At 42.5% G+C, this 13901-nt stretch overlaps 1 protein-coding gene across 1 annotated transcript in view; it reads right to left on the bottom strand.

Moving 5' to 3' along the window:
* Nucleotides 1-13901, bottom strand: part of cpxm1b (carboxypeptidase X (M14 family), member 1b) — a 29175-nt gene that overhangs the window by 2670 nt on the left and 12604 nt on the right. Inside the window, exons 5-11 of the mRNA XM_033633245.2 lie at nucleotides 7222-7381; nucleotides 7046-7137; nucleotides 5926-6049; nucleotides 3536-3732; nucleotides 3232-3411; nucleotides 895-1092; nucleotides 705-801 (exon numbers count right to left, since the gene is read on the bottom strand). Coding sequence (XP_033489136.2) covers nucleotides 705-801; nucleotides 895-1092; nucleotides 3232-3411; nucleotides 3536-3732; nucleotides 5926-6049; nucleotides 7046-7137; nucleotides 7222-7381 — 1048 coding nt within the window. The remainder of the gene's footprint in view (nucleotides 1-704; nucleotides 802-894; nucleotides 1093-3231; nucleotides 3412-3535; nucleotides 3733-5925; nucleotides 6050-7045; nucleotides 7138-7221; nucleotides 7382-13901) is intronic.

Genomic DNA, 13901 nt, shown 5'->3' with positions numbered 1-13901 from the left:
GTGTTTTACTCTGAGCTTCTCTGGTCTTTGTTGTGACAGACAGTGTGGCCACATGTGCACGTGAGTCCCTGTGTGTATCCCAATGGCTGCCATCACAATGCACTGCACTCATATTGTGTTACCACTGATGACACCATCCCGACCAACACTGTCACAAAGCCTAACACCCACTCACTAGTTCCCCCTCTGTTAACACCATTAGCTCTGTCTGCACTGTTGCCAAGATTAGCACTGTTAGCTGCTAGCCTTCAGCTCAGCAACCTCCATGTTGAGAGCCGTGTGCAGTCAATCCTGGCTTACGCTCTGAATCATGCAAAATACTGTATAATACATTGTTATATACTGGTATTGCTAACAATGGCTAACCTAGCTAGAGCATGCCAATAACATCTTGTCTTTCTGACTTGTATTGGAACACTGTCAGCTCCAGTGTAACTTCATTCCCAGCTCCAACCCCCGACTTCAAAGTTAAGTGGAACGGACTTTCGGCTTCAGGCCCGAGAAAAGTGATTTAAAAATCTGTGGCGTCATAATGTAAAGTCTATGAGCTAAGTTTATTTTCACTGTGGAGATAAATCTGGAAGCTGGAAACTATTTTTGTATATGAGCCAGGCGAGCAGTTCTCACTGAACTGAACAGGTTCAATCTTGGGGTCCAGTATTCAGATCTGATAATACATCCATGAGAAAAACACACATTCTTACTTCCTGGTACATTGTGCCAGTCGGCTCCATTGATGATGTTGTTGAATCTACGGAAGTCCTTGTTGTGGCAGGGCCGCCGGTCTGGGTTGGACATCACCTGGTTATAAGACACAGACACATTAAGTACATTGTAATGTTTCCTGCAGATGATTTAAAAATGAGAACAGGAAGTGACAGGAGGAGGATTAACCTGATTGGTGCTGGCGTACACTGTAGCCAACCAGCGGAAGAAGCTCTCATCAGCAGTGGGCGTGTGCTCGCGAGGTGCCCAGTCCCGGGTCATGTCATACGGGTAGGTGACCACCAGCTCTCCACCGTGGAGGTTAGCACCAAGAACAAATGGGATGTTCTGCATCCAGTTGATGACCGCCCGAGTCTCTGATGCCACCTGGTGGAGAGTCAGTCAGAGGACGAGCTCCACTCAGTTTATACACATTTAAGTTTTAGACATTTATCCAACTGACTGTTTTAATTCAGCCTGGGCAGCATCAGGGTATAAGGGTAAACCAGGGTGTTTAGAAATCCCAAAGGTATATTTTCAATATCCTCAAATATTCAGATGCTCAACTTTCTATTAGAGATGGAGATGCTGTGTTGTAGTGCACAGCACTCGCCACCAGAGGTCAGTCTTTACTTGCGGAACAGGCAGCTGAGCAGAGAAAGATGGTGACTACTAGCAGGGGGGATAATGTTACAGGACTAGTGAAACAGAAAAAGGCCTCTACACCTGTTTGGGAGTGCTGCCACATATAACTTTGTCTTGACAGGACTTCTTTCAACTACAAAATCAGTTTATTAGGCACATGATTTTATTCAATACATCATCTTCGTCAGCGCACTGAGGTGTCGGTATCTGCTGCGGCTACAGCATTGTAGCCAAGACAATTTCATACACGCTACTATGACTTCTTCTTCTCGACTTTGTTCCTCAGTTTGTAAAACTACCTAATCAAAGTTTGGGTTCCAAGTTCGCCTCAGTGTACCTAGGGTCGAACACTGACAGTCAGAGTGAGACATTAGATTGTTTGCACTGCATCCACTTTTTGTAATGTCTGATTGGACATATGTTTGTTTTGTGGTTTATAATTTTGTATTTAGGTGAAACAGTGTTCATCTAGGATGCATTCTGGAAAACACTGATAATAAAGTTAACTCAGATCAAATCAAAATGCCTCACAGGTCAGCCACAGACATGCTTTCACAGCTTTGTAGAAGTGTAGTGAAATTACTGACCAGCTCAATGTGCAGTGTTTGAGAGGCCGTTTACACATACACAGTGATTTTGATAAACGGAGACATCTTCCTTCGTTTGTGCCCTTCGTTTACACGCAAACGGAGATTTCTCCTCTGAAAACGAGTCTTTCTAAAAACTCCGGCCAGAGTGGAGATTTTGGAAAACTCCGGTTGCACGTTTGCATGTAAACTGAGATAAACGGAGATAAACGGAGTTATAGGCAGCCGACGTCACAGTATGCACCGGAACTTGCGCCTGTGTCAAAAGTGCGACCTATGTTGCTATGGTGACAATGGATACATGGAAGGCTTGAGCTTCTCGTTACACTGCCACCTACAGGTTTGGCATGCTCTTGTGTATATATACACGGGTAAGTGTAAACGAAGATCTTTTTGAAAACGGAGACGGTGAAATGTCCGTTTATGAAAATAGCCGGCAACGTGTAAACGGCCTCTAAATACCTTCTGACACACCTGTGATCCACCCACACAGGTGACTCCACTTCCTGCCTGATGAGAGCTCTGCTCAGGTGTGACTGATTTAACAGCTCCCTCACTCTGCTCTCACACATGTTAAGGTGGGACGTTGTTATTATTACTAATCAGCCAGGAAAAGTGAAAACACCTGCGAGGACCTTTAAAGAAATTAATTCCCTAACTATTAACAATATTGAATATTTTTTGGACATAATATTTTTACCATTGCATCATGTATTTTATCATTACACACAATGTTGCTTTTAATTCCTTCTCTGTCTAAATAAATGAAACAAGATGAAATCAAACGGCAACAGTCGACAGCACGCAGAAACACTAATGTTTTAACCACACTACAGTGCCACGACATGGTAATAATAAAAGTATGTCAATATATATTATATATAGTGTGAACAGAGAGGACTGAGACCTTTTTTTTGTTGGTCCACTTTTTGGTGCACTTTAAAGAGGACTGAATTCATTTTGTTTAAAAAGGACTAAATATAAACACCCTTAGTGTCCTCATTTCTCAGCAGCAGCATTAAAAGCACTGATGTTTCTAAAATTCAAGATGGATTTTCTCACAAATTCTTTTGCCAAAAGTTGGAATCACTAATGAGAAAAGTGACAAGTTGAAGGGCCACAGCGACACTGCCCTCAAAATGTTCATCACCCTAAATATTGAATATGAAAGCACTGCTAAGAACAGAAATAGAGTCAGGAGATAAAGAGGCAGGAAAAGAGGAGAGTTCTTAGTTTAAGAATTAGAGATGTCATACAGGCTATGGTGCTGATGTAGAACAAATGACACACTTACAAAGGCCTCCTCAGACGTGTATTGCTCAGGGATGGGGAAGTAGTGGTTGATGAGTTTGGAGCGGTCCGTCTCCAGCTCGATGGCGGTCCACATCCCTGAGTTGAGGTCGGCAAAATTGTGGTTCATGTCGATACCTTCATAGCTGTAACGACCCCAAGCCCAACCTGCCAACTCAGAGCCCTGCGGATCACACACAGTGGGACAAAGCCTTTGCTGTTGAGTTACAGTCACAAAGCACAACAGTGTGGAGTCGTCACAGAGACAACACAACACAGTTTTGAGACTACGTGCATTTTAAAGGCACCTTTTTATACGCCATCTCATATCCATCAGGGTTCATGGAGGGCAGGAGGTGGATGCGAGTGTCTTTGACCAGGCGGACGACACGCTGGTCGCCCCGCTTGTACTCCTGGCACATGTACTGCATGAGATTGAGCAGAAGCTCTCGGCCCAGCACCTCGTTCCCATGCATCCCTGCAACGTATCGGAACTCAGGTTCTCCTGCAGGGGGTGCCAAACAACAGACACGGGAATGTAGTTAAGGACTGGTCAATATTAGAAAAAGTCTACAAACAAAATCATGACAGAGCACAAGGTCATCTGGCAAATTAAACCTCTTCTGAGGAAACAGTGTGTGACATCATTCCCAAAAATTTAAATACTTCTACATGATGTGCTCTTGAAATACCTCAGATCATCCTCTTTCACAGACCCCAGTGAAGGACCTGGATCTGTTTCATGCGTGGTCTGTATGCACTGACAGGCAGCTCTGAAATCTCACACATCCTCCTCACACTGTTTACGAGGAGGCGTCTCAGCTCACATACTTTTTTCTTGAGATACTTCAATAACTGGAGCTGGAAACTCTACTGAGGATACTGAATCAGTGATTTGGTTGAGACAGTTAATATGGAGTAACCTTTGCAGCAAAAGTTAACAAAATAAAAGCCTCTTGTAAGTTAAAAGTTTTTTAGTTTTGCTCCGTATGTGGCACAGATCTGTTTTCACTTTGCCTAATCTCCAATTGCACATATTAAGACACAAAACAAGTATTAATGTCCCAGCCAAGACAGTAGCACTAATAGAAACATAAAAGTTTTAGTTGAACAAAACACAAAGAGAAAAACGTTCATGAAAGTTACATAACTGTGAAAGAGGGCAGGGGCAGAGGAGGATATTTGACCACTTTGAACCCAGTTGGCGTGCTCCAGCTGTGACCACAGGAGCAGATGACAGAAAATACTGAAAACTCAGTCACATAAGATCGTTCCAACACATGGAACATAAGACTGCACCCAACCAACACCAGTCACTGGAAAAAAAGACTTTAAGGTCAACAAAATGAGGCCACAGACAGAGCAGAGTGGAGGGAAAAACTGATATTCTCCTTTGTAAAGGCTACCAATTATCTGCAGGCCGCACATTTAAAAATATATGAGACAGCAAGTTTTGACAAAGACAATTTTGATGACTTCTAAGGGTTGCGTTTCAAACATGTAACCTGTGAGTGGGTCATATTTGATAACTCAATACTGAATTTGAATGGACGGGCATGATCTTCCACTCTCCTTCTGCTCCTTCGTGCTGCCTTCACTGCTGTATGTTTTGGCGGGAAAACTTCTGCACTCTGCTGCCATGTGGGCAGCGCTGACAAGGCCAAAGAAAACATTTGTACACCTCAGAGCAAACAAAGGTGAACTCTGGTCTGTGTAGGTTTGTTTCACACAGCGCCAGACTGTGTAGCTTTGCAGGGTTTCGATTCAGTGGCAGCCGTTGCAGAAGTCCCCTCTGACCTCTTAGATTACCAGGTGATAAAAAGGCATCTATCTTATCAGAATAAATGCAGCAGTGCAGCATGTGAAAGACTGCAGTTTTAAAAAGCAGTCACCAGTATAAGGGGTATAGCATTGTGCGATATGTAATAATTGTACATTATGGGAGGACATGTTGAAACTTTTTGTTTCTTTACTTCTCAACAACACAGTGGTTACCACAAAAACAAGGTCCTGTTTTACCATTAAATACCCGATTTTGGGAGCATAATCATGGCTGGAAATGCCATCGATGTCTTGCTGAAAAAAAGAAAAGTTTTGGTGGCAAAGTCGCCACTTGAATTACTGCCAATGTCATGCTAAAAAACAAGCGATTTTGATGGCACTATTACCGATTGAAATGCCGTCAGTTTTGACGGCACAAGCACTGCTTAAAATGGTGTGGATGCCTCGCTAAAAACACCTTGTTTGCGGGCACAATCAGCACCAGCCATACTGTCAGCGTCTCACCAAAAACACCCAGTTTTGAGGGCGCAAGTGCTGCTTGAAATGCCACAGCTGTCCCTCTAAAAGAGACCCAATTTTTGGGGGTGTAATAACCGAAGGAAATGCTGCAAATGTCTTGCTAAAAAAACATCTGCTGTGTTTCTTTTAGGCTGAACTGCTCTTGAACCAGAAATAATTTCACTGAGCTTATCTACCTCAAAACCTTTGACTCTGGACTTATCAAAGAACATGTATTCATTTAAAAGAGGATGACACTTTTTAGCTTTTGGTCGCTGAAAATCATGAAACTTGTAAACTACATCTTCTTCATTTTAGATACAAACCATGATCCTTGGAATGAGATTTTTCCTTTTTAAACAGGTGTGGTACATTTTGAGAGTTTCACATCATCACATCTGTCTCCAGTGTGTCTCACCCAGCTCGTGTTTTCCAGGGTTGTCAGAGATCTCCATGACGTAGAGCTTCAGACCTGTGTAACTCTTCCCGATGCTGTACATGCGGGTGATGTCAGGACACGCCTCTGTCACCGACTTCATCAACTGGGAAACAACAAAAAAAAAAGTTCCACATTTTGTCTGTATGAATGTGAATACGTTTCAGACTGAAAACATAGTTTGAATTTCTGCATGCCGGCACTCGATGACCTATTGAACAGTTTCTACTCTGTGAATTTAGAACAGAGGATGCTCATTAGTTTTGAAATGCCTCCTCTAATTTGCTATTGTGGTCATTAGTGTTGAGGGTACTGTTTATGGGACAGTGCACTGCAGAAGAACATGAAGCTGAGAGATCAAATGCCAGCAGGGAAACTGCTCACAACAAGGCCTGTGGATTATCTCGAGTAAATTGGGGTCAACTCCACACTAAAAAATGTACGTACGAAGATAAGCCAGAGATGGTGTGCGCCAAAAATATTTGACAGTTTCTCCAATCAAGCGTCCACCTCACCATCTGCGTTGCTAATTTCCCGTCTCCAAAATTTCATAAGCATGGGTCACAGTTTCTCCCATCGCAGTTCTATTATACTGGAGAGAAGGCAGATGTCTCCCACACCCTGACACTCACACCAAAATGATCTAGACTGATAAATAGACAAATGATTTCTATTAAATTCTTGGGGCTGACATGTCTCCCAGTCTCCCCATAAACATGCACTCATGTCTGACCTTGTGTTCAAACACCAAATGTATTCACACACATTGAATGTGGAGCCGTGTTTGTTTCTGTGGGCTGTTTTCTGACCATCAGATTCCAGACGGTGTCTCCAAACAGACCGCAGGTAGTGGCAGCACAGTGAGGACGCTGCCATGAAGGAGTGAAACCACCCCATAATATTTGTTTTTTGGTCACACTGAGACCAGACCACACACACGCTGACGGAGCTTCCTAGAGTCGCTGCAAAAACCAAGAACTGGTCTGTTTGTCAACACTAGATGCAGATTGATTTAAAAAAAAAATATATTTGTTGATGGCAAAGCTGTGCAAGCCAAAAATATCCTACTGGCTGAGCTGTGCGCCATCAAACTGTGTCGTACCTTTCTCATCTCCTTGTAGTTGTGGTGTCTGAAGTCCAGTTTGTCTCTGGACCCTGTTGGTTCTGTCTGCCATGGGTAGATATTATTTGGATCTGTGATAGTGGGAAATGTTAGTGACCAAACAGTGCAAAAGTAAGATAACTAAAGACACTGTTTCCACTGTAGGCGTCCCGTACCTGGGAGTGCACAGCCCAACACCTCGGCTCTCAGGCAGATGTCACCCTGCGTCCCGTTCTCGTACCAGCTCTGTGGGTTGATCCGGATGTAACGGGCCACCGTGGATGTGTTGAAAAGGGCGAGGACGGGTGTTTCCGTGTCCTGGTTTCCTTCGAATACCTGCAGCACAGTGGGAAACACGTGGTGAAATACAGAGACCTTTACCTCAGGCTGATAATCTTAAGAGCTGAGGCTGAAGTTTGGGTTTTATCTTAGAAACAAGTCCTGTTTCTCATCTGAGGCCAGAAAAAAACTGGTTCCTGCTACGTTTAAATGTAGCAGGGAGCTTTGTCATGAAGTCACCCGTCTTTCTGCCTGCCTAATATTTCCTGCACATCTCCACTGTGAACTATACATTCATCCATTTTCCACCGCTTATCCAAAGCCAGATCGTGGGGGCAGCAGGCTAAGCAAAGCACCCCAGACGTCCCTCTCCCCAGCTCCTGCTGAGGGGCCCCGAGGTGTTCCCAGGCCAGATGAGATATGTAATCCCTCCAGCGTGTTCTGGGTCTGCCCCGAGGCCTTCTACCTCCTACTGTGAACTATGTGATCTTCAGAAAACCCTGAGAACAATACTCAAATCATGATTTTAATTTCGATTTGAGCACGCTCGTCACCTTCTACTCCCTGAAATGTGCTGTTTCTTTTCTCCTCTCTTTGCAACACTTGTATTCTGCTCTACAAAATACGATCAGACCTATAAGCTGACTTACGAAAAGATGTATTTCTTTTAAACTAATTTGTCTCTAGAGAACCTTTGAACCAGTTTGATGCCTCATGGAAATAATCCCTGCCTGACTGACACTTCATGGTGAGCTGTGGCTGCGGCACACATGCCTGAAACACCACTGGAATAAACAAACCAAACCAAGGCTGTAGAGTTTCCAAACCTGTTCTGGCATCCTGAGTAACCAAAGGGCAGAGGAGATTCATGAATGTAACCATCATTACTATTATTCCCTCGTAACAAAAAGGAGAAACTCCACAGTGTTTGTTCGCTGTTAGATCGTTGACATTCTGTCGAATACTTTAACACTGGTGATCAAACTTTCCTTTACAGGCCTCTGTTGGAATGGTAGCAATGGTTTGTGGGTAAATTACACTGTAATGACTACTTTTCTCATTTTCTTCCATAAAGTGACATTAAACATCTGCTGCAAGAGTTTCAACATGAAGCATTTACTTAGAAATACATAACAGGACGTGTTCAAATATAACCCTTTTAAACTACCAAAAATGGACCTTTTGCTAAGCTCCGCCTCTTTGTGATGGTCTGACAAGCTGTCAGAGTAAGCATGGAGCCCACACTGGAACTAACTGCACTCCCTGAAGAAATATTATCATATTTTTGGAAAAATGAAAGAGTGATTCCAGAGAGAAGCAGACAGAGGGGTCTACAGTCTGTGTTTGAAGGATATATCCAGGATGTCAAACTGACTCAGCAGCAACAACAGGTTAAAAAGACAAAGATAGTTAGAAGCTAAAGCCGAACTATAGGCTACAGATCACAGTGTGAAAGTGAACCACCACACCACTGCTGATCGCCACACAAGACAATGAATGTAAAGGGAAACTTTGCTGATATTGAACCAGCTGTGTGGCATCACAGTGTGTGCAGATGAACAGGGATCTCTGGGGGAAGTGACACACAGCTGGTTGAATATGAGCAAAGTTACCCTGCTTCCCTTCACTGGTTCCTGTACAGCAGGGTCGGAAGAAACGTATATATCATTTTCCAACCTCTCCAGGTAACGAGTATCATTAATACACGACGTGCCCCAGGCACAACATTTAGCTCCAAATCCACAAAACCAGCCTGAAAATGAAGGAGATCTGAAACGACTGCATTAGAGTCAATGGAGCACAGCTGTGTTGTTGTCGGACCCTGGTCTGAGCCGGCCCGATGCTATGTTATGATTGGTTAGCCTGCGTCAGGGGGCGGGACCTAGTGAAGAGTCAATTCCTTCCCTGAATAAATAAAAGTGAAATGAAAATTTATATTTATATGTTTTCATTACAGGTAGAGGGTAAAACTTTTAATTAGTAGATATCACTTGAAACTTTCATAAACTAGTTGATTAATTTTTTTTGTATTACAAGTTCTCTAAAATGTTACATTAAAATATAATTTTATGTTTTTTATATTAAAATATTTTATATTTTAAACCATAAAATATTTTAATATAATGTTATATTAAATCGATACTATATCAAATATACATTTTATAACAAAATATATATTATCAAATATTATATCAAAATTTAATATTAAAATATGTAAACGATTTTATATTTTTTATATTACAATAACTTACATATTTTAAATATAAAATCTTATAATGTTATATTAAATTTACATTACATTAAATATACATTTGATAACAAAATATGTATTTTATATTAAAGAATATTAACAAGGCATTATTTCATTAAATATGTGCTTTTTGAATACATTTCCAGAACAAAAAAACAAAACACCTAAATGTATATTTTGGATGTTTTTTTCACAAGTCTGAGAGAAGCCAAGTTATGGAAGCAAAATAGTCCAAAATATCCAAACTGACCAGAGCATGAAAAAATCGGGGTGTCTCCCCTGAAATGATGAATTGTTTAGTCATTTTTTCAAATGCTGATGAACATGAAATCATTTATTCTCATATTTCCTCCTAGGAGAGGATGGTGGGATGAGGAACGGTGAAGTTAGTCGGTAGGAGGGTTCTCCTCTGTTAGCGGCTGGACTTGTTGGTCAGCGTCCTCCAGATCCTCCTGATCCTGTGTGGAAGCCTGCGTCTTAGAGGAGCTGAGCAGCTTGTCCTGGCCGATCAGCTCTTCCAGTCTCGTCAACCTCGTCAGCACTCCGCTTTCTTTCTCTGTGTCATCAAGGGAACCTGCCAAGCATTCAACACTGGACCTCCATGAACCAGCCGCCCCGCCATGCAGAACACCGCCCTCCTGGGCGTCCGCACCTGTCTTGTGAGTTCCATCAGACTGAACGTCTTCGTCCCCCTTCAGTTTGTCCGAAGCCTCTTTGTGGAAGTTCAAAAATTTCCTCGGCGTCTTCTGCAAGTTGTCTTCAAGCTGCGATGCTACAGCGGCAACTTGTTCCTCAGACACTGTGGTGCTTTCAGACCGTTGCCATGGTAAGGTGAATTTCCTCGGCTGCGGCTGGCACACTTGGTTTACACTCTGTACTACAATGTCCAGCATCTCTGAGGCCACAGAGTTCACAGAGTCCTTGTAGGGTTCGGGTGAGGTGACATCTGCCTTGACGCAATACAAGAAGAATACGAACAGTGACCTCTTGAGGAAGTCCTTCAGTAAATCCAGGCTGGTGTCGACAAACCTGCTGCGTGAAAGGTCTTTGACGACCTCCTCAGGGGACACGGCCACCAGATAACTTATCTCCGAGTCCTGTAGAGGTGATCCATCCACCACTTCGGCGGACACCTTCTGGCTCTTTTTAAAGGCTTCTCTTGCTTTGCTGGTGAAGCACAGAGGTGTCTTCCAGGGGCAGCAGGAGGAGCCATCCACAACGTCCACACTGTCCAACTTGTCTTTAGTCTTTTTCCTTGAGAAGCTCATTTTAGTCAAGATATATTTCAGGACTTTGCTGGCAGGGCTTGGTGTCTTCACGCCTGCTTCTGTCATCTCCTGACAGCTGTCCAAGCTTTTTATTATCACTGACATCACCTCCTCTGTCGCTGGCTCCAAATACTCATCCAAATTGTGCCACGATGCCACGTCAGCGCCCGAGGAATTCATGGAAGCAGAGCTGTCCTCGGTCATTGGTTCCTCCACCTGCATCACACGGGAGGATCTGCAAACAAACAAACAGTTATTGATTGGTTTGATCTTAAAGGTACAGTTTCCAATACAAATGTTTTATGTATTTTAAAGGGCCATCTAGGGACGAGCATTGCAGATCAGCTGAGGCTATAAAAGCTGTGGTGTGTGTTATTGAATTATGATACAAATAAACAATAAAATATCTAATTTTCAAATCTAATGCATTTTATTTTCTTGCCATAAGTTATTAAATTAAGCCTTAGTAAGTTGGATAAGATAAGATATTAATAGACACACTGTAGGATGATTTAGGATTAGGGGTCTTTTTTGGACTATTTCCTGGCTCCACACATATAAAGATCATTTTGATTTATCCTATTTGGTGTCCTTTCTGAGGCTTCAACAAACATGTGGTGAGGGCCTGTAGAAGCAAAGAGCAAATGCACCCACATGGCTTATTTGTGCTCAACGTTTGATACGTATGCGATACGCACACAGATGCAGCCTTCTGTCCGTATTTGTGCATGTTTTCTTAAAGCTTATGGATACAGAGGAAATGGAGCGGTACCAACAGAGGTCGCAGAGGCAGTGTAGTATAGTTCAACGAGATATGACCGTAGGTGACGATGAAGACATTTGAAAAATGGCGGTACAGAATGAATCGGTAATGTAGTGAAAAGAGTTCCCAGTCCACATGTTGTGATGTGTTTTATGGTCTCACAGGTCGCTGCCATTTACAACGTTGCCTCCAATGAAAGGTATAATATTACAACCTCCTCCGCTGTTGTCTCGTTTGTTGTCGTGTGCAACTTTTGACTGTGACCTCTAGTGCCATCTAGTGGCTGTATTTATATCATCAGAAAGGACACACAGAAGTGTGAGGACAGTGACATTTGAAAGGGGTGCATCTGTTCTCGTATGTGAAGCTCAGTTCAGACTAAAGATTCACAATGAGACGAAACCGTTGGTTGATGGTGTCACCTGTGACTCAGCTGGTCAAGTGTAGTGAAATCCGCTAGTCAAGTCAAAATGACCGCAGACGGCGTGTTCCCACTGGTGTGAACATTGCAGAACAGCACATCGCAAGAAGTTATCTGTTTCAACTCGTCCCATTGTGAATCTTTGGTCTGAACTGGGTTTAAAGGGAGTATAAGGGGCCGTTCAGATGTAGAGTCTTTTGCACGCACAAAGCCATTAGTTTCAATGTAGACGCGCGTCAAGCGCGCTCACAATCCAAAGCGACGCCGTAGCGGCGCGCATTCGGTGCAATGTGCCTGTTTTTTCGTGCGCGTCCGCGCACACAGGGATGGAAAAATCTCAACTTTTTCAAATGCAGCAAGCGCACTGCTTGTCATGTGATAAGCTTCTTCCTTTCCGTCCACCGGACTTCACAACATCCGGTGGTGTGAAAGGCAGCAAGCAATGGAGGAGCGACTGATCATTCTTGTCCAGGGATACCCAGAGTTATATGACCTGTCTTCATCGTACTACTTTGACTCCAACAGAAGGAACAATGCCTGGAGAATTATCAGCTCGGAGCTTGGGATAACTGGTGAGCACGATGATACGCTATTTCTGTGTCACTTTTTACTCCCCCTGTGAGTGACAGGCGGTTTTGGTTGCTTAGTAACAGCAGGCGCGACAGTAGCGCAACCTCCGAAGCGCCTTGGATAAAAGGATGGAAACGGCACAGCTGGCGTTTTCCACGTGCTTTTAATGAAATTTAATGAAAATTTAATGATGAAATTTAATGAAAATACATCTGATACAGGATATAAATCCTCTACATCAGACTCAAAATACTATCAGCCATACAAGAAAAACGAAACACAATATACAGTTCAAAACCTCAATAATACATACATATCACTTAAATACATATAACAATATATCCAAGATAATCTCACATTATCTCAAAAATAATCCAAATCCACAAAAATCATATCCTTGCTTTATAATTATAAAAAAAATCCTTATTTGACCAGAATTTATCTAGTCTAATTTTAAAAGAATTCGCTGATGGAGCCTGCACTACATCCTCTGGAAGCTCATTCCATACTCTTACAGCCCTAAGTGTAAAAAAGTTTTTTTTCTTTTGTCGCTACATTTAGACGCTACATCTGAACGGGGCCTAAATGAGCCCTAACAGTGACCTGCTGTGAGGTGTATCTGAGTGAGAGGTGGGTCTTCCTACCTGCTGCCTTTGCTCCGACTATTCTCCTCCTCTTTGCTGGATTTACTGGCTGAAGCCAGCGGAGAGTCTCGAGTCTGCAGATTGGTCATCAGAGCTGGGACCAGCGACTGGAAGACCATGTCAGATAACACCATGACGATACTCCGAGACACCTGGGCCAGGTGAGCCTGTGTCAGCTGGAAGGGAAACACACAGTTTAATATCTGCTGCACTGGAGACATTTAACTGCAGCTTCTGTCTTTTAACTTTTACAAAAATAGAAATAAATGTGGGTCTAACCTGTAAATGTTCAGCACAATATCATATTAAATTAAGATGAATTATTTAAGTGTCAGAACAACTGAATCAGATCTTAACAAAAAGTCAAACCCTAAAACATTTTAACAGTTATAATTTATTTTAGAAAGCAGTCCCTTAATATTGCAAATGAAGGCAAATTAAAGCCTTTAAATGAGAGAGACTGAGTTTATATTACAGTAAGGGATGTGTGGGATGGTTCAAGCAGTTTGTTAAGCCTTTTTTTTTAGATGTTTACAATCTAAAAACCTTTCATGACAAACCCATATTGCTAAATGGATTCAAAGAAAATAAGAATGTGCAGGCTACACTTTGAAATGTTTTGGTTTAAATTATCTGCTGTTAAACAATAACCAGATGTAC

The sequence above is a fragment of the Epinephelus lanceolatus genome, chromosome 7 (genome assembly GCF_041903045.1).
Source record: "Epinephelus lanceolatus isolate andai-2023 chromosome 7, ASM4190304v1, whole genome shotgun sequence".
NCBI classification, from domain to species: Eukaryota; Metazoa; Chordata; class Actinopteri; order Perciformes; family Serranidae; genus Epinephelus; species Epinephelus lanceolatus.
The sequence above is the reverse complement of the archived record's forward strand: the minus strand, read 5'-3'. Positions and strand labels throughout refer to the sequence as shown.